General features: G+C 42.5%; 1 protein-coding gene across 1 annotated transcript; it reads left to right on the top strand.

Moving 5' to 3' along the window:
* Positions 1-245: 245 nt before the first annotated feature.
* LOC109870565 (probable G-protein coupled receptor) lies at positions 246-21003 on the top strand. Its single transcript, XM_020461165.2, has 4 exons — positions 246-657; positions 3022-3393; positions 16639-16799; positions 17088-21003. Exons 2-4 carry the CDS (start codon positions 3152-3154, stop codon positions 17981-17983), a joined length of 1299 nt encoding a protein of 432 aa, XP_020316754.1. The 5' UTR covers positions 246-657; positions 3022-3151; the 3' UTR covers positions 17984-21003.
* Positions 21004-21442: the final 439 nt, after the last annotated feature.

The raw sequence follows: 21442 nt of genomic DNA, 5'->3' as shown, positions 1-21442 counted from the left end.
AGTGTGTGTTTAGGCTGATGCATACCATTCAATGTGTGACAGTTACAGCCATATACTGACTGAGAGATGAGAGAAAGAGACAGTGTGGGCGGGACAATGAGGGTGGGCGTAGTTTCACAAAAGCATCCTCACCAATGATCCTCTGTTGATGATGTGATTCTAACGTTGACTGGTGCCTAGCCCCTCCCCCATCTAGCCAGCCAGCTGTGCTGTTTCTGAGTTCCCTAGTCTGCACATCACCTATCAGTCTATCGCTCCTCTACTCTGACACCAGTCCTACCCAGGAGTCCTTTCCACGGGACATCCGTCCATCAGGGATACTTATCAATCGTGGACCAGGAGTAGAAGGAGCAGAGTGCCAAGCTTTAGTGAGCCATCCTTGGTGTCAGATCTAGAGGTTGATAGGTACAGAAAGAGGTCTGGAGGGTTAGGTAAGGGTACACCTGTTGTCTTAGCATCTGTTGGCACCGACCCAGACTTCAGAGCCTTATGGCAGGCCTGGATACATAAAATACATAATGGAATTCCAGTTCACCTGGGAACAGAAAAGACCCTGGACAATCCACGTAGTTCCCCCTACATAACTCAAGAGGAGTGGGAGTTGGACGGGAGGATTTTATGTTTTTATGATAAACATCCATTCACAACTCATATCAGGTGAGTTATGATTTAATGATAAAAACATTGATTTGAATCATTTAAAACAAAAAGGTTTCTTTCCTGTGTGTGTAAGCAAGTCCAGGTTAACCAACTAAATTTGGTGCCTGAAATAAATACTATAAATACTAATAAATACCACTTTATAGTGGTGCCTATGTTGATAACACTTATTGTGTAATTTGATTTGAGATATACACGTTGAAATAAGATAAGATAGCGTACACGTTGAAATAAGATAAGATAGCTTACATGTTGATATAAGCTTGGGTAGCCTATTATTTAGCTGGAGCTCAGTGTGTTAAGTGTGTTAGGTTCTAATTCCCAGAAGAAAAAAAACTCAAAGGACATTATGAAAGCTTAAACCAAGTTACATTTTTCCCAGAGGGTCAATACAGCTGCATTAGACAAAACATGTTTCCACCACCACACGTATATATACTCCAGTTTAGGCACTCCTCCTTCTCTCCAATCCTTACATCTATTATGGTTCGACAGGAAGACAAAGTAATAGGGTAATAAACCATTGTTTCTCCCTTAAGGGGATCTGACCTGAACTCAACCCCCTTGATGCCTAATCCAAAGATCTCCACCCGTATCCCCTACTAATCCTGTGACTTCCTCCCGCCCACCCAACATTCCAAAGCCATCTGACTCCTACAGATAACCATTAAGAAAACCATACATTTTGCCAGACAAAATACTTATAATATACTTTTCTAAAAGTAATCTTCCTGAGAAAGAAGTGATATTGAACCAAATACTATTGCATGGCTTAAAATGGCCAGTTCAGAAGCCTAACTTATGCATTTAAAGGAGATGTCAAATGCTGTATGTAGGCTTGACACTAGGACAGGATGAAAACGGGGACATCCTTACATAATGTACACAAAGACGTACATACACTGACTCGTCCTTTTTGTACTGTGAATAAATCTCATTACTAACATGGCTTGCCAATCCGCCGGACGGCCACCAGAGCCGATTACAGAGGGAGAGAGCATCAGTAGAGCAGCACTAGTCTACCAGCAAGCACATGGAAATAGGACACAACAGAACAGCATGCATAGTCATAGGTTCTGGGAAACTGATGATGCTCCTTGCACAGCAGTAATTCAGGTGACAGTGTGTGTGTGTGTGTGTGTGTTTGTGTGTGTGTGTGTGTGTGGGTGTGTGTGTGTGTGTGTGTGTGTGTGTGTGGGTGTGTGAGTGAAACAAGCAGGAACAGCAATACATTGAAGGTTGGGGTTTTTGTGCTTGCGTCCCTCTTATCTTCATGGCACACACATGAAGGGGAGCAGAGCATAATATGTGAGCCATGTGTGTGGGGATAAAGTTGCTTTGAAGTCACCCACACACTTCATATCACTGTCCCTCTGACATATGACAGACCTTAAAAAGGTTTAGATGCACAGCTACAGTACATAAGAAGGCATTCAATACGCATGTACAGTCCTGATAAACAGGGGCAAGTGAAATGTTAATGTGACAAGGCCTATGTTGTGCATTGTTGTTACCGAAAGCTGAACACAGTGTTCATTGAACTATATTGTATTTGATAGAGATGGAGATCAAGTCTGTTCTGGTGAGAGGTTGTGTGTGTCTTTGATGGCCCTATGCAGGCCCTACGCAGTCAGGGTGACACTGGGCACATACTAATCAACAGTGCCAGTCCCCCGCAGCTGCATGGCTAAAACAAGCAAGCTCATTATCTTCCATTTCAAAAGGTTAGGGAACGATAGAAGGATGGAGGAGAAAAGAGAGAGGGAGAGTGTCCTCTCCTCCATGAATTATTCCTATTGATCAGGTCCCTATCCTCCTATCCTCTTACGGAGAGAGAGGGGGGGGGAGCGAGACAGAGAGAGAGCATCCTTTCTTTTATAAATAGTCCCACAATCCAAAGGGAAATGTTACAGATGTCCTTTTCTATAGATTTAGGGTCGATAGTAGTAGACACCTGTGTCAATCAACTGTGTTGAAACTAATGGGCAGTATCAACACAGAGGGGTTAAATCTATGGATATTTGTGAACACAAGGGATAGGCCAACAGTGAAGTATCTACAAAATGAAAGCAAATTATATTCCTAAACAATAGAAAAATGTCACTTCCGTTGTGGATTTGATGTTAAATAGTTGTTATTATCCCTTGAGAGTATTAAGTAGGACATTGCAATAATGAAAACGGAACAGGGCTTAGCATGCAGAGATAATCTCATCATTCTCTTGCAATGGTGAATTATGATGTAAGTGTTTGTGTTGTTTTTGCCTACAGAACTTGGCTGATGATGTTTTACTGTCAATATAGAAGTATCCCCAAAAACACAACCAGTCCATTGATGATGTCTTCCTTTTTCTTCCAACAGGGAAACGTAGTTTAACCGTTTGACTCTTAAGCAGAAGGAATCCTCTGGCTCACCACACCAGTGAAAGATGGGGGAGTCTAGGCCTAATGGAACGCTTTTTATGTCTGTTCTGGAACTCTCATTGTGAACTATGGAACACTCTGGTTCACCTCTGACCCCTGACCTCAATGATACGACAGCCAATGAGAGCCTGTGGTGGGGGCTGGGGGCGCCCCTCCCTTCAGCCCCTAGCAGACAGCTGGGCACCTTGCCTAACTCCCAGACACGCTTCAAGGACCTGACAGGGATATTCTTCATGGTGACCCTGAACGTGGTGGCGCTGCTGGCTAACACAGCCGTGCTGGTGGTGGTGGTCAAAGCCCCGTACCTCAGGTACTTTGGTACTTTTTTATTTGATTTATTTGACCATTTAAAAACATAATTCAACCACAATTGATAATCATCAAGGATAACACATAAGTGAATACAATGCGTAATCAACAAGAATAACACAAAACAGTTTTGCAACTTATTTCCATTGTGGCCATCTTGTTTTGGCTGGCAGGCTGGTAAAAAATACACCAGATTATAAATGCATGAAAACAGATACACTGTACATCATAAAAGGAACTTCGTCCCCTATGACTTTCTAATGCACCGATAATGTATGCACAATCGTATACTATTAAATAATTGAGTTGTATCTTCTGGAATTTATATATATATATATTTATTGTACTTGTTTCACCAGACATCAGTACGAAAGTTCAATTTGTTCTAATGAACACATACAGAAAAAAATACATTTCAATATATTAACTTAACGTAAAATGTATTTCAAATACATGTACATACATTTGTATCTTTGCTCAAATGCATGTAATGCCTGACAATACTCCAGAAACGCATGGCTATGACATCTAGTCCACAGGGTGGCCCAAGTGGTTCCTAATTCGACTTCGTAAATGACTGTAGATCATTTTTGGGACCACCAAGCCAAAACATTCGCAGTTATATCATTTAAATTGTGACGGTGTGTAAAAAAAACTACTTTTGATTTCACCTCATTTTAACATTATAGTACAGTAAGTGCATCTCCCCAGGCTAATTAAATAGGCTAAGGGAGAGGTACAATTTACACAATAGTTACCCTGAGGAAAATGGGGGAGGGTCATGCTTTTTCAATTTCAGTCAGGGGGAGGGTTTAGTATTTTTATTTATTTTTTGTCCAAGGGAGGGTCATGTCATTTGTAATAAGTTAAATGTCATATTGCTCAGGGTTTGAGAGTTAGTTGCTTATTATAGCATTTCATGTGTGCCCAATGATGCCCCTATAGCCTAAACCAGCCTTTCTCAAACCACAGCGCAGTTCTGTGGAGGAATGCTTGCAGGCCTGCAGCATATTTGTCTTGAATATTATGTATTTTGTGTTGTTGTGGTCTGCAGCATATTTGACTCAAATAAATACTTGCCGTAGACCTACTTGCCCAATGCGCTGAACTATGCATGACACAGTAAGCGAATCGTGTCGCCATGACTAAGTACAGCTACACAAAAACCGTGTCGCCATGACTAAGTACAGCTACACAAAAACCCCACACACACACAAGCTAACCCTGCTGTGCAGCCTGCATGCTCTCTTTCTCTTTGGATTTTATTCAAATGAGACCTGCCTGCCAAAACTAGTCTGTGGGATATATCAGACTTGCCTCAGTAACAATGCTATGAAGTTATCGAAAATCTGCAGACATTTAGAAACAAAGTAACCACATCTCAAGCATGAACCAGATTTGTATTTTTACAAAAAAGAAAAGTCCAACCAAGCAAAAATGCTGCACAATAATTTCACAGACAATGAGAGTTTACTGAAGGTGTTACGTCTCTCGTCGGAAGGCATGGACCAAAGCGCAGCGTGATAAGTGTTGATATTTATTGATCAAAACACTCGAACAAAATAACAAAGTGAAAAAACGAACAGCTCTGAAGGCAAATAAACTATACAGAAAACAACTACCCACAAAACACAGGTGGGGAAAAGGCTACCTAAGTATGATTCCCAATCAGAGACAACGATAGACAGCTGCCTCTGATTGGGAACCACACTCGGCCAAAAACAAAGAAATAGATAACATAGAAATAAAGAAACTAGAATGCCCACCCTAGTCACACCCTGGCCCAAAATAGAGAATAAAAGCCTCTCTATGGCCAGGGCTTGACAGTACGGGACTGGGGACCGTCCCTTGTGGCTCCGGACTGGGGACCGTCGCTGGAGGCTCCGGACTGCGGATCAACGCTGGAGGCTTCGTGCCATGGATCCTCACTGCAGGTCCATGCCATGGATCATCACTGGAGGCTTCGTGCCATGGATCATCACTGCAGGCTTCGGGCCATGGATCATCACTGGAGGCTTCGGGCCATGGATCATCACTGGAGGCTTCGGGCCATGAATCATCACTGGAGGCTTCGGGCCATGGATCATCACTTGAGGCGTCAGGCCATGGATCATCACTGGAGGCTTCGAACGTGGAGCTGGAACAGGTCTCACCGGACTGAGGAGACATACTGGCAGCCTAGTGAGTGGAGCTGCCACAACACGTCCTGGCTGGATACCCACTCTAGCTCGGTGAGTGTGGAGAGCTGGCACAGGACACTAGGCTATGACGGCGCACTGGAGGCATAGTGCGTAGAGCCAGCGCAGGACACACTGGACCGTGGAGGCGCACCAGAGGTCTAGAGCGCAGAGCTGGCATAACTTGTCCTGGCTGGATACCCCCCTTAGCCCAGCAAGTGTGCGGAGCTGAAACAGGCCGCACTGGGCTTTGCTGGCGAAACGGGGACACTATGCGTAGAGCTGGCGCAGGATAACCTGGGCCGAAGAGATGCACCAGAGGTCTAGAGCGCAGAGCTGGCATAACTTGTCCTGGCTGGATACTCCCTTAGCCCAGCAAGTGCGGGGAGCTGGAACAGGCCGCACTGGGCTTTGCTGGCGAACCGGGGACACTATGCGTAGAGCTGGCGCAGGATAACCTGGGCCGAAGAGACGCACCGGAGGCCAGGAACGCTGAGCCGGCACAATCCGTCCTGGCTGAATGCCCACTCTAGCACGACCACTGCGGGGAGCTTGCACAGAGCGCACCGGGCTGTGGATGCGCACTGAAGGCATGGTGCGCAGAACCAGAAAGGCATGGTGCGCAGACCGGTCACTCGCTCCCCACGGTAAGCACGAGGAGTTGGCTCAGGTCTGAACCCTGACTCTGCCACCCTCCCCGTGTAACCCCCCCACCCCCCACCCCCCCACAATTTTTTGGGGCTGCCTCTCATGCTTGCCTCGTTGCCGTGACTCCTGGTATCGCCGCCATTCCTCCCTTGCTGTTTCCGCCTGTTTCCATGGCAGGGTCTAGTCCCCTGCCACAACCTCCTCCCATGTCCGTGAGGTCCTCCACTCACTCTTCTCCCGGGCCCAGGATCCCTGCTCCTCCTGGCCACGCTGCTTGGTCCTTTGGTGGTGGGTAGTTCTGTTACGTCCAACCAAAATACAGAATAAAAGCCTCTCTATGGCCAGGGCGTGTCAGAAGGCTTCATATTTCCTCTCTCATAACATTTTCCAGGCTCCTTTCACTATAGTTGAAAATATGGTCATGCCCTCAGTTGTGGATCCTTGCCAAGAGGTTTTAGACCCAACTGCTGCTACAAAGATCAGTGTAATCCCACTTTCCAATGACACTGTCACACATAGAATCCAGGATGTGGCAGATTATGTTGAATCACATGCAGGCTTTAGACAGAGCCCACACTTTGCAATCCAATTAGATGAGACGACTGACATTTGAAATATATACGCTTCTTGTATATATTCGCTACATGTATGAATAATTTCCTTGTTGCAAAGAGTTGCCTCAAAATACAACTGCAGGTGAAATATTCAATGTTCTGAATGAGTACATAAAGGGTCATGAATTACATTGGGACCATTGTATCGGGATCTGTAGGCCTACCGTCGAGACAGCTGCTCAACCTATCCATGCACGAACACGCAAGTGACATTTCCCAAGCAAATTTAAAAAATTGCTGATTTCAGGAAAAAACTGGGCATCTGGAGAGACCGAGTGTATAGAGGCATTTTTTATATGTTCCCCCTATTCTCAACTCTGGCTGACGTGGGTGATGTGGATATGGACCACATGGGTAAATTGATGGGGACACATCTAAGCAAAACTCTGCTCAAATTCGAGGACTACTTCCACTCACAATCTGATCCACACCCGGGAAAGCAGTGGATGCATAATCTGTTCACCAGTACTGAAGAGACATGCTGACCACACCGCCCGCGTTGCATGCATGATCGTTGCAAAACAAATGTAGACACTTGACAAGCTGGAAGTCCCACCGTTCCCATCTCATCATTGGATTTTAGGACCATATACCCACATGGGGGGATTGAAAGATGATCTGAGGTCCACACTCCAGTCTAGTTGGAGGTGGTAATGTACCTTAAAGTTGGTTGCCAACCTCCATATAAAGTCTACAGAAGAAGAAGAAGAAGAAGAAGAAAGAAAAAGACTGATATCTGTAGATTAACTGGCAGAGTAGAGAACACATGATTTTGGGTCTAAATTCTACAAAGATCCAGAAAAAAAGGACCTTGTGCATTTCAGGTAAAATAACAACCCAATGTTTATATGGGGCTCCCAAGTGAACAAGCGCTCTAAGGCACTGCATCTCAGTGCTAGAGGCATCACTACAGACCCTGGTTCGATTCCAGGCTGTGTCTCAACCGGACGTGATTGGGAGTTCCATAGGGCGGTATACAATTGGCCCAGCGTCATCCGGGTTATGGTTTGGCCAGGGTAGGCCGCCATTGCAAATAAGAATTTGTTCTTAACTGACGTGCCTTGTTAAATAAAATTAAATACATTATATCGCAGGACAAACTCGCTAGCAATATCAAGCTATGGCGCACGCGCTTGCCCGGTCTAGTCAGCATGCCACAGCTTATCACCGGTTCTTGATGATAAACTATTGGAGCTGTCCTGTGACCAAGGCCTGCACGCTCATTTTAATGAGATGTGTCTGTCCACGTTTTGGCTGTTCAGCAGCAGAGAATATCCGCAACTCTACAAGATGGCAGTGAAGACATAAAACCCCCTTCATTCTACCTACTTATGTAAGACCAGTGTCTCCTCTCTTGCTGCAACAAAATCAAAATATTGCAACAGACTAGCTGTTGAAAACACCTTGACACCTCTATGGTGTCCCTGGCACAAAAGATTTGAGAAAGTCTGGCCTATAAAATGGGCTTAGGCCAAGGCTATATGAAGAGCATGCTTGGAGAAGCACATGGCAAAGTTATATTTCATAGAGTGTGCCCTGCTGGGATGGTGTATATAAAACTAGACTACAGTACATCACACACTGCAATGGACACATGAGCCCCAGCCTGCCCTGCTCTTGCTGATGTAAGCCCTCTTGTGCCACCTAACCAATGACTGTGCTCTGTACGGTGGCACTTTAGGAGGCAAGTCAATTTGTCCAAAAATGCTATATCTGTGCGCACAGTCTAGGCCTACTGATACCTTGTTAAGCTGTAAAAATGAGAAGGAGGACCGGAGGTAAGGTTGCTATTGCTATAATTGATTTTAATAAAAACAATGTTTCATTGTCCATAATGAAGCAATTAATCAGAGTTTTATTGACCTCACAGTAACCCATATTCGAGTAATATACATACATTACCATGAAGTGGCAGCCGTGGCGATGGGCAGCACATGGGTGCTGAAAGTAGGCTAATTTGAGAACACCTAATTAATTTAAACATTCTTCATTTTAATTCTAATGTAGGCTACTAACAACAGGAGGGCTTTGTGTTGTAGCCCATTTCTTCCCATTCAATAAATAAGAGGTAGGCCTACCTGTTTGACAGACAAAATTATAGTCTTCTATCCATAGATTTGGTCAGCCAGGTCCTTCAGTCATCATGCACTCCTTAAATATCTCAGTGTCAGTGAAGAGCTTGGTGTGTTGAGTTAAAACCAGGGATTGAATTGAGGAGGTATGTGAGGGTACTGTGGCTTTTGTTAAAGTAAAGGGCTAAAAGCATAGGCCTACCCTTTGTTAACTTAAGATTTTGAAAACAAGTTTAATGGACCTGATTGTATAAAGCGATCAAAAACAAGACTTAAGTCCGCAATGCTTTACTCTAAAAACAAGCTGTAAGATGCAGGGGAAAGTCACAACTCTGATGCATATGGGATATATTTGGTTTGTCTCTACGACATTCAGAGGCTGTGCTACAGCCTTCTTTAGCTGAGGACAAGGAGACAAAAAATGTACTTTGATTGGAAGTAATGAGTCTGTCACTAATTGATGTTTGACATTTAAACAGGCTATTAAAAACCTCTCAAGGATCGGACCATTTTTTCAATTTTTGCCTAAAATGGCATACCCAAATATAACTCCCTGTAGCTCAGGACCTGAAGCAAAGATATGCATATTCTTGATACCATTTGAAAGGAAACACTTTGAAGTTTGTGGAAATGTGAAATTAATGTAGGGGAATATAAATCATTAGATCTGGTAAAAGATCTAATCTGCCCATCATCTTTAAAACGCCAGAGAAAGGCTACAATGTATTATTACAGTTGAGGCACAATTTAGATTTTGAACACCAGATGGAACCAGTGTATGTGCAAGGTTTTAGACCACGTACAGTTCAAAATGTTGTATCACGTCTGCCCAAATGTGCCTAATTGGTTTATTGATACATTTTCAAGTACATAACTGTGCAGTCTCCTTATACAATAGCATGGTATTATTTCATTGTAATAGCTACTGTAAATTGGACAGTGCAGTTAGATTAACAAGAATCTAAGATTTCTGCCCATATTAGATATGTCTATGTCCTAATCACATTAGCGTACGTTAAACCTCTCTAGGCTAGATGGGACGCTACCGTCCCACCTGGCCAACATCCAGTGAAAGTGCAGGGTGCCAAATTCAATTGCAAATTGGGTGCCAAATTCAATTCGATTATCTAAGGTCAGCACCCCATCAAACAAACACAGACAATCATATTTCGCGAAACAAAACTCAGAAATAACGACATAATTCATGCATTACCTTTGAAGAGCGTCTTCTGTTGGCACTCCAATATGTCCCATAAACATCACAAATGGTAGTTTTGTTTGATTAATTATGTCGTTATATCTTCAAAATGTCCATTTATGTGGCGCGTTTGATCCAGAAAAACACTGGTTCCAACTCGCGCAACATGACTACAAAATACCTAATAAGTTACCTGTAATCTTTGTCCAAACATTTCAAACAACTTTCCTAATACAACTATAGGTATTTTGTAATGTAAATAATCAATAAAATTTAAGATGGGATAATCTGCGTTCAATAGCAGATAAAAACAAAGTGGAGCGAGCTTTCAGGTCGTGCGCCCCAACCACAACAGTACACTACACTCGACCCTCGTTCTGAACAGCCCTACTTCTTAATTTGTCAAAGGAAAAACATCAACCAATTTCTAAAGACTGTTGACATCCAGTGGAAGCGAACGGAACTGCAAGCAAGTGCCTTAGAAATCTAGATCCACATAGAAAACTAATTGAAAAGAGAGTGACCTCAAAACAAAATATTTCTGGATGGTTTGTCCTCGGGGTTTCACCTGCCAAATAATTTCTGTTATACTCACAGACATCATTCAAACAGTTATAGAAACTTCAGAGTGTTTTCTATCCAAATCTACTAATATGCATATCCTAGCTTCAGGGCCTGAGTAGCAGGCATTTTACTTTGGGAACACTTTTCATCCAGACGTGAAAATACCACCCCCTAGCCTAGAGAGGTTAAAACCGTCCCGCGTGGGGACAATGATCCTGTAGAGGTTATTAATGTGTTTGAGCCAATCAGTTGTGTTGTGAAAAGTTAGGGTTGGTATACGGAATATAGCCCTATTTGATAAAATACCAAATCCATATTATGGTAAGAACAGCTCAAATAAGCAAAGAGCAACAACAGTCCACCATTACTTTAAGACTTGAAGGTCAGTCAATGTGTAGAACTTCAAGAACTTTGAGTGTCTTTGAGTGCAGTTGTAAAGACCATCAAGCACTATGATGAAACTGACTCTCATGAGTACTGCCACAGGAAGGAAAGACCCAGTGTTACCTCTGCTGCAGAGGATAAATTCATTAGAGTTACCATCCTCAGAAATTGCAGCCCAAATAAAAGGACAGATTTCAAGTAATAGACGCATCTCAGCATCAACTGTTCAGAGAAGACAACATGAATCAGGCCTTCATAGTCGAATTGCTGCAAAGAAACCACTACTAAAGGACACCAATAAGAAGAAGAGACTTGCTTGGGCCAAGAAACACGATTAATGGACATTGGACCGGTGGAAATCTGTCCTTTGGTCTGATGACCGGTGGAAATCTGTCCTTTGGTCCAAATTTGAGATTTTCCGTTCCAATCGCTGTGTCTTTGTGAGACGCAGAGTAGGTGAACGGATGATCTCTGCATGTGTGGTTCCCACCGTGAAGCATGGAGGAGGAGGTGTGATGGTGTGAGGGTGATTTTCTGGTGACACTGTCAGTGATTTATTTAGAATTCAAGGCACACTTAACCAACATGGCTACCACAGCATTCTGCAGCGAAACTCCATCCCATCTGTTTTGCGCTTAGTGGGACTATCATTTGTTTTTCAACAGGACATTGACCCAAAACACCCTCAGGCTGTGTAAGGACTTTTTGAACAAGAAGGAGAGTGATGGAGTGCTGCATCAGATGACCTGGCCTCCACAATCCCCTGACGTCAACCAAAATTAGATGGTTTGAGATGAGTTGAACCGCAGAGTGAAGGAAAAGCAGCCAACAAATGCTCAGTATTTGTGGGAAGTCCTTAAAGATTGTTGGAACAGCATTCCAGGTGAAGCTGGTTGAGAGAATGCTAAGATTGTGCAAAGCTGTCATCAAGGTAAAGTGTGACTACTTTGAAGAATCTCACATATTAAATATATTTTTATTTGTTAAACACATTTTTGGTTACTACATGATTCCATATGTGTTATTTCATTGTTCTCATAAGTCATAGTTCTTCACTAGACAAAAAGTAGAAGTAAAAATAAAGAAAAATCCTTGAATGAGTAGGTGTGTCCAAACTTTTGACTGGTACTGTATATATACAGTTTGAAGAAAAAGTAAGTGAACCCTTTAGAATGACCTGGATTTCTACATAAATTGGTCATAAAATGTTATCTGGTCTTCATCTAAGTCACAACAATTAAACTAATACCACACAGGCAATTGTAATTTTTCATGTCTTTATTGAACACAACAGGTAAACATTCACAGTGCAGGTTGGAAAAAGTATGGGAACCCTTGGATTTAATAACAGGTTGACCCTCCTTTGGCAGCAATAACTTCAACCAAACATTTTCTATAGTTGCTGAACAGACCTGCACAACGGTTAGGAGGAATTTTGGACCATCCTTTTTACAAAACTGTTTCTATTCCACAATATTCTTGGGATATCTGGTGTGAACCGCTCTCTTGAGGTCAGGCCACAGCATCTCAATCGGGTTGAGGTCAGGACTGACTGGGCCACTCCAGAAGGCATATTTTCGAATGTTGAAGTCATTCTGTTGATTTACTTGGGTTTTTTGGGTTGTTGTCCTGTTGCATCACCTAACTTATGTTGAGCTTCAGTTGGCGGACAGATTGCCTTACATTATTCTGCAAAATGTCTTGATAAACCTGGGAATTAATTTTTCCGTCGATGATTGCAAGCTGTCCAGGCTCCCTCCACCATACTTTACAGTTGGGATGAGGTTCTGATGTTGCTGTGCTGTGCCTTTTTTTAATCCACACATAGTGTTGTGTTCCATTCAAACAACACAATTTTAGTTTCATCTGTCCATTGAATATTTTGCCAGTAGCGCTGTGGAACATCCAGGTGCTCTTTTCCAAACTTCAGCAGTGGACAGCAGTGGCTTCTTCCATGGGTTCCCCCCAGTTCCCCCCATGAACACAATTCTTGCTTAGTGTTTTACATATTGTAGACTCATCAACAGAGAAGTTAGCATCTTCCAAAGATTTCTGTAAGTCTTCAGCTGACACTAGGATTCTTCTTTATCATTGAGCATTCTGTGCTGCGCTCTGTAAGATGCGCTTTGTAGGATGGCCAATCTTATGGAGAGTAGCAACAGTGCTCAAATTTCTCAATTTATAGACAATTTGTCTTACATTTAACTGACTTTTAGAGATACTTTTGTAACCCTTTCCAGCTTTATGCAAGGAAACAATTCTTAATCTTAGGTCTTCTGAGATCTCTTTTGTTCAAGGCATGGTTCACATATAGGCAATGCTTCTTGTGAATAGCAAACAAACATTTTGTGTATGTTTATTATGGGTGCAGTGCAGCTCTAACCAAAATCTCCAATCTCGTGTCATTGATTCAACTGCAGGTTAGTTGACTCCTGACTCCAATTAGCTTTTGGAGAAGTCATTAGCCTAGGGGTTCACATACTTTTTTCCAAACTACACTGTGAATGTTTAAATTATATATTCAATATAGACACCAAAAATACAATAATTTGTGTGTTATTAGTTTAAGCACACTGTGTTTGTCTATTGTTGTGACTTAGATGAAGATCAAATCAAATTTTATGTCAAATTTATGCAGAAATCCAGGTAATTCCAAAGGCTTCACATGCTTTTTCTTGCCACTGTTTTTAACAAGATACATCAAGAAGTATCTTACATTTGAACATCACGCACATCACAGCCATCATAAACAAGTTGCTAAATCAATCAAAACAATTGCCCACCTTAGTGAACAATTTTAACATCAGGGGTTTAAAACGCCTTAGAGGCACCAGGGAATCCAAATGTAATGCATTTTGTAAGTGATCCCAAAAATCTGGGGCATGAAATTAAAAAAGGATTTACCTAATTCCGTGGATACTCGAGGAATCTGAAGAGTTAACCAACCCGGTGAATGGGTTTGGTATCTCATTTTTTATATGTTAGCAATGAAGTTAGGTAAGTTGGAAGCTTGTGTAGAAGGGCTTTGTAAACAAAAAAGGAGTAATAAATTGATCTACAGGACTTTAAGGACCAGCCAACCTTTTGATGAGGGATACAGTGGTGAGTATTAAAACTGTCACGGGTTATAAAACAAATGGCAGCTTTAAAATAGCCTGTTCGACAGTTGGGGCAATGGCATACATAACAGTGTCATCTGCATGCAGATGAATATGACATGTTTTAACAGATAGACCAACATTATTTACAGTTGAAGTTGGAAGTTTACATACACCTTAGCCAAAAACATTTAAACTCAGTTTTTCACAATTCCTGACATTTAATCCTAGGAAAACTTCCCTGTCTTAGGTCAGTTAGGATCACCAATTTATTTTAAGAATGTGAAATGTCAGAATAGATATAGAAGGCCTGGGAAATGGTATCGAAGGCCTGGGAAAGGGTATCGAAGGCCTGGGAAAGGGTATCGAAGGCCTGGGAAAGGGTATCGAAGGCCTGGGAAATGGTATCGAAGGCCTGGGAAATGGTATCGAAGGCCTGGGAAATGGTATCGAAGGCCTGGGAAAGGTCGATAAATAAGACAGCACAATAAATGTTTTGATCCAAGCAATTTACCACATCATCTAAAACAAGTGTAGCAGCTGTAACTGTGCCTTGTCCAGGTCTAAAACCGTATTGGTGCACGTTAAGAATAGAGTGAGAAGTTAAAAGAGTTATTAGCTAAAAATTATTCAGGGATTCTAAAACTTTGGAAAGGCAATATATTTGGGAAATTGGACAGTAGTTAGAAGGATCTCCTCCTTTATGTAGGGAGAGGACGTATATAGGTCAGTGGTTCTGCAATATGTGGGGCAGCAAGAAGGGATTAAGTGAATCAGACCCAATGTTTTTCTTTAACATCAATCTTTAGCAAAGCACTTAGTACATCATAGACATCAAAGGGTTGAAATGAAGATAAAGTATGTAAATCTGAGGTGACTAAATGACTCCCTCTATGGGATTAGATTATAATTTTAAACGCGTGGCCAGCTGAAGCAGAATGGTTATTATGAAAAGCATCACAAATTGTAATTTTGTTTAGAATGGGGCCAGAGGCTGTCAAAACCTGCGACGAGGAGGTGGTGTTTTAAAAAAAAGATTTGACCACTTTTCAGAAATTGCCTGGATTACCACCACTCTCTGATACACAATTCAAGAAATTTGTTGATTTAGCTTTCTTTCTTTTTTTTTTATACCAGGGATAGACACTTATTTCTGAAATGTCTGAAGGACTGCCAATCAGATGTAGAATCAGTCCGTCTAGTCTTAGCCCAAGCTACATTTCTTTCCTGTAATTCCTCAGACAATTCATGAGTAAACCAAAGATTACATCGTTTTTTTACCCTTAGTTTTATGTACGGCACACATTTATCTGCAACATTGTTAAACAGGGTAATACAAAAATTAAGGGCCTGATCCAAGTCATTGATAGTTGTCACTACCCCCCAGTCACTCAACCCCATCTCAAACAAAAAAATGTAGCTCATTAAAATTCCTAAAATATATCTTTGTAGTAATGCGTGAGCGAGATTGTATACTCATTGGCAAATATCCCATTTGCTGTCAATTAATGAGGGGCATTTGTTAGAATTGTTAGAATCTAATTGAGTCCATTTTTCTAGGTATTTAAAGACGTTGCGAGTTGTTTTAGTTATCAGCTCAGTTAGATTTAGCTCAATACAAATATATTTCAGCCCATCACATACTGGCATCAACCAATCTAGATTAAGATCAATCACTATCTGTAATTCAGATTAAACAGTTGGACAGTTAGACAGCAGGTCAGACAATTTGTTAAGAGCACATATGGAGGCCGAGGAAGAGCAATAAATTACCACTAATGTCAGAGTTCCCACATTTAGGACTAGACATTAAAAATGCTTAGGGACAGAGGTAGTGATGGATACAGACACATTTGAATTGCTCTGTATGTATACGGCGACACCCCCTCCTCTGCCAACTCTAGCAGACCTAAAAATGTTATAACCTGTCAGATACACATCAGAGTCCGACATGGACTTCTTTAGGCAAGATTCAGTTATAACCAGAATGTTTGAGAAGCAAAGATTCAGTTATAACCAGAATGTTTGAGAAGCCAGAGTTAAAATCAAATACATTTTAGAAATCAAACTTCTGGCATTGACATGAATCAGTCCAGTGGATAGGGTGCTGTGGGATTTCTATTACAAACATGCCATGTTCAACAGGTAACCCCTTACTAGAAAATACCACGGGGTTGGCTTGAATTTTAATAGATACCAGATTGCCTGGAACAGAACCATTAGGCCTATGCCTCGAACTATGCTTAGTTGGTGACCCCTTATTTGAAAATACCATAGGGCTAACTTGAATTGGCATAGATCCAAGATTGTCTAGAACTGTACCATGGGGCCGATGCTTTGATTGAGGGCATGGGTTAAAACAAGAATCAATGATGGTTACTTGTTATGGCCCTGCAGTATGATGATAATGCTGATAATTTACCTGAGCTGGACTTAGGGTGTATATTGTTTCTTCTCTGGGGATTAATAAAGTTAAAATCATTCAATTCAGGAAGTTTGCCTTTGTGTGCCACCTGTGTGCGGTGGACCTGCTATGTGCCGTGCTGCTCATGCCCCTGGGAATTGTGTCCAGCTCGCCGTACTTCGCCAGCGTGGTGTTCACAGTGCTGGAGTGCCAGGTGTACGTCTTCCTCAACGTGTTCCTCATCGCAGGTAAAGTACAAGGGACAGACACAATTTAGGGCTGCATCCTAAATCGCACACTATTCTGTATATAGTGCACTACTACTCACCAGGACTTTGGTCAAAAGTAGTGCACTATACAGTGCATGGGGTGCCATTTCTGACGACTATAAGCAATCAATTGTTTGATTTAGATTTGTTTTTTTTATGTTCAAATATTAATCTCTCATTTTTTGTCTTCTGTTTTTTTTATCACTTTTATTTGATTGTTGTACTGTGTGTAGCGATTTATAACGTTTGATTTGATATGAATTACAGCCTCCATCTTCACCATCACGGCCATCAGCGTGGAGCGTTACTACTACATTGTCCACCCCATGCGCTACGAGGTAAAGATGACCCTGAAGCTGGCCACAGCCGTCATGGTCCTGGTCTGGGTAGCCTCAGCCCTCCTGGGGCTGGCCACTGTGTTCAGCTGGCCCAGCTACGGCAGCCTGAGCTCCATCAGCGCTGCCCACTGCTCTCTCCACTGGAGCCACAGCGGCCACCGCCGGGCCTTCTCTGTCCTCTTCACAGTGGCCTGTTTCTGCCTGCCCGCTGCAGTCATCTTTGCTGTGTACTGTAACGTCTATAAAGTGGCCCGCGTGGCGGCTAGACAGCATGGACCGTTACCGTCCTGGACGGCCAGCCATCTGAAACACCGCTCAGATTCCATCAGCAGCCAGACCACTATCATCACCACCCGCAACGCCCCCAGGAGGCTCCACCAAAAAAGGCCCTTTGGTGGGGGCAAGGCCGCCTTCACCCTTGTGGTCATTGTGGGCCAGTTCCTGCTCTGCTGGTTGCCTTACTTCGCCTTCCACCTGCACCTGACTATCAACAACCCGCCCAAGGTCCCACCTGACCTAGAGGAGGCCGTCACCTGGCTAGCGTACTCCTCCTTTACCATCAACCCATTCTTTTATGGGCTGCTGAACCGCCAGATCAGGGAGGAGCTGTGTAAGCTGCGGCGCTGCTACTCCACCCGGCTGGCCCTGTCCAGCGGCCACGAGGGCTCGGCCCACGAGAACTTCCTGCAGTTCCTCCAGAGAACCAGCTGTACGGTGGAGACCAGAGCCAGCTTCACCTGCACATCCAGGAACACCCTGGACCAGACAGCGCAGCAGACCACTGACTTCAGGATACCTGGACAGATACCGGAGGAGTTCAATTAAAACGCCCCTGATATACTAACCTGGACCCCAGTGATATACTGTTACTGTATGGACACAAGCACCTGACTGCTTAAACACCTTTAAAACCTTTAAACTGTTAAAACACCTTTATATCGGGCCACTGGAAACTTATTGACTTCGGTAATGGCTACGCTAACCACAGGAATACTAGAAGCAGGAACAGCCTGGACAAGACTGGGCAGACACCTGAGGATTTCAGTTAATCAACAATATTCTTAGATACGTATGCCACTGGCACCTACTGTAGTTGACTGCTGTAATGGCAGTGCAAACTTCCCCAGGATCACTGACCTAGAGCAGCAAAATTAGCCTGGGCGTAAATTCCCAGAGCCGTCGTAGCGTTAAGATCATCGCTAAGAACCTTCTTGCGATGTATCATTAGCAGCGAAGGTTTTTCCCAGAGCCTTCATTAGGAAAACTTTGCACATCTACGAGGGATCCAGACCACTTGTAGAGGAGCCAAAGTGCATCGTTGGATGCTTTTTGCCCTTCCACGTCACTTTATTCATAGAAGATCAAGATGTTTAGGCTGTCTGTCTGACTGTGACTGACAATAACTTCAGAACGAAGTTGACTACAGATACAAAGTTACCAAAGTATTAGCACATTTTACAATCAAGCGAAGGATAAAATGGTGCTTCAAATGAAAACCGAGATGACTGCATTAAAAGATCCATAGCCTATAACCTATTTCAATCACATTGAAATTCATGTTCAATCCCACTGGGCACAGATGGTTCAACATCATTTATTTTAAATTACGGAAACAACATTGATTCAATCAGTGTGTGCCCAGTGGGATCAATTTAGTTATATTTTGCCTCAATGTGTTTCATGATGTGTGACAACATTTGTACAATGATGTGCCCAATCTGTGATTCAGTGCATTATTATTGGGTAAGCATAATAAGCTGCCTCAATAGCTTATTTACAGCCATGGGTGGTAATATCTCTCTAGTAGCTGATCTGTTTTCAGTATTGTGGAATAGTTCTCATGTTAAGATATGATTTAAATGGAGAAAGCTGATTCCGAGAGCAGCGCTGCTTTTCATTGGATCCTATCACTATCGACACGTGGTCTAACGACGCCCTTGGCGAACATTGGTTCGTAAATAACGATACATCTGATATGATCGTCATAATGCTGTGTTACAGTACATCGCAACTGGGAAACGAGGCCCCGGTCCCAGATCTGTTTGTGCTGTCTTGACACTCCTATTGTTATGCCTGACAATGACCGTTGTTTCCACGTCATTTCAACCAAAATATTAAATGTGATGACATTGAATCAACATGGAAAACTGATTGGTCCAATGAATGACAGGGTGGCATTTTTGGTTAATTTCACATTGAATTCACATTAGTTGACAACTTAACTAAAATGTAAGTCAAATCTAGATGTTGTACTGACATCTGTGCCCTGTGGGAGACCACATCAATGTCAGTCCAGTGGAGCAACCGTACGGCCCCCTACACACTGCCCTTAAAACACACAGAGACAGGCCTCCTGAGTGGTGCAGAGGTCGAAGGCACTGCATCGCAGTGCTAGCTGTGCAACTAGAGAACCTGGTTCGACTCTAGGCTCTGTCGCAGCTGGCCGTGACCAGAAGATGCAAAGCATGCTGACACGGTTGCCAGGTGTATGGTGTTTCTTCAGACACATTGGTGTGGCTGGCTTCCGCGTTAAGCAGGCGTTCTGTCATGAAGCAGTGTGGCTTGGCTGGGTTGTGTTTCGGAGGACGCACGGCTCTCGACCTTCCGTACGGGAGTTGCAGCGACTGGACTGTAACTACCGATTGGATAACATGAAAAATGGGTCAAAGAGACACACAGAGACAGCACTTGAAGGGACTACAAGTAGTGTGTTTCTTTTGATGTTTCCATTTCATTCATTTGATTGAGTTTATTGTGTTGTTGCATTCCGAGATTAGTCCAGCATATACCTTAAGTGCATTAAGTCCTGAAAGATACAGTTGTCTCAATTATGATTTGTTCTTTCTTGCTACAACTACCACAAATTGTGGGACTAATTCTACTATATTACTACTAGTATATTCTACTACCACTACTACTACAAGTACAATGTTTGAGTTGAGAGACAATACAAATGAATACTTGAATAATGTTATCTACACTGTACTATACATCCACTGTCTGAACAACTTTGATGATTTATTATTTATTCCATGTTCAATATGGTGAACATTCAACACTCTCTAAGTGTAACAGGTGAGTTATTTCTATTACACAATATGAAATGTGATAATTTAACTATTTGGTTCTCAGTTGAGGTTTAATTGCAATATCCTTAACTATGTACAGTTTGTTTCTTACAAAACAATGTGTTATTATACACTAAGTGTACAAAACATTAGAAACACCCTCCAAATATTGAGTTGCGCCCATTTTTGCCCTCTGAACAGCCTCAATTCTTCGGGGCATGGACTCAACAAGGTGACAAAGACGCCAATGCATCCCACAGTTGGGTCAAGTTGGCTGGAAGTCCTTTGGGTGGTGGACCATAGTTGATACACACAGGAAACTGTTGAGTATGAAAAACCCAACAGCGTTGCAGTTCTAGACACACTCAAGCCGGTGTGCCTGGCTTATACCCCTTTCAAAGGCACTTCAGTCTTTTGTCCTATTCACCCTCTGAGTGGCACACATACACACTCCATGTCCCAATTGTCTCAAGGCTTAAAAATACTTCTTTAACCTGTCTCCTCCCATTTATCTATACTGACTAAAGTGGATTGAATAAGTGACATCAACAAGGGATCTTAGCTTTCACCCACATTCACCTGGTCAGTCTGTCATGGAAGGTGTTCCTAATATTTTGTACACTCAGTGTATGTTATCATAAGTTGCATTGCATTCAATAGGCTACCTTTTACATGTGATGGCAGAGACCGTCCTATCAAAGGGGATTTCTTTCTACATGGACTAGTTGTTTTTGCTTTAACTCTGCAAATAAACTTCTGAAGGAGCTGTTATGATTATGTTGTTCTGAAAAGCAAGTACTTTACTTCATATATATGGAAAAGAATCCATTGCTTAACAGCTCTCAAGTGGTCATCTCTAACACCTGTTTCACGTGTGTAGAGCTCGCCAGCTGAGTTAGCCATAGCTCGTTGGTCAAAGCCTATGGGGAAATGAATGAGGTTTAACACAGGCTTAGGACATCTTATACGTTTTATTCTATGATATAATATCAGCCAGTTACATGACTTCTATGAATTATGAAGCATTTATGTGCTTGTTTTGATTACATAAATGCTTTTAAAAAAAAGGGACATTAGCTGATGAAAAAAATGTATAAAAGATATCCTAAGCCTGTGTTTACCACATAACTTATTTTTGTTTGTTTATCCAACCCCCCCACCCCCACCCCCAACAAAAAAAACATTAATTTCACCATAGGCTTTGACCAATGAGCCA

Source organism: Oncorhynchus kisutch, linkage group LG1 (genome assembly GCF_002021735.2).
Source record: "Oncorhynchus kisutch isolate 150728-3 linkage group LG1, Okis_V2, whole genome shotgun sequence".
NCBI lineage: Eukaryota > Metazoa > Chordata > Actinopteri > Salmoniformes > Salmonidae > Oncorhynchus > Oncorhynchus kisutch.
Note: the sequence above shows the minus strand (reverse complement) of the source record. Positions and strands in the feature narration are given on the sequence as shown.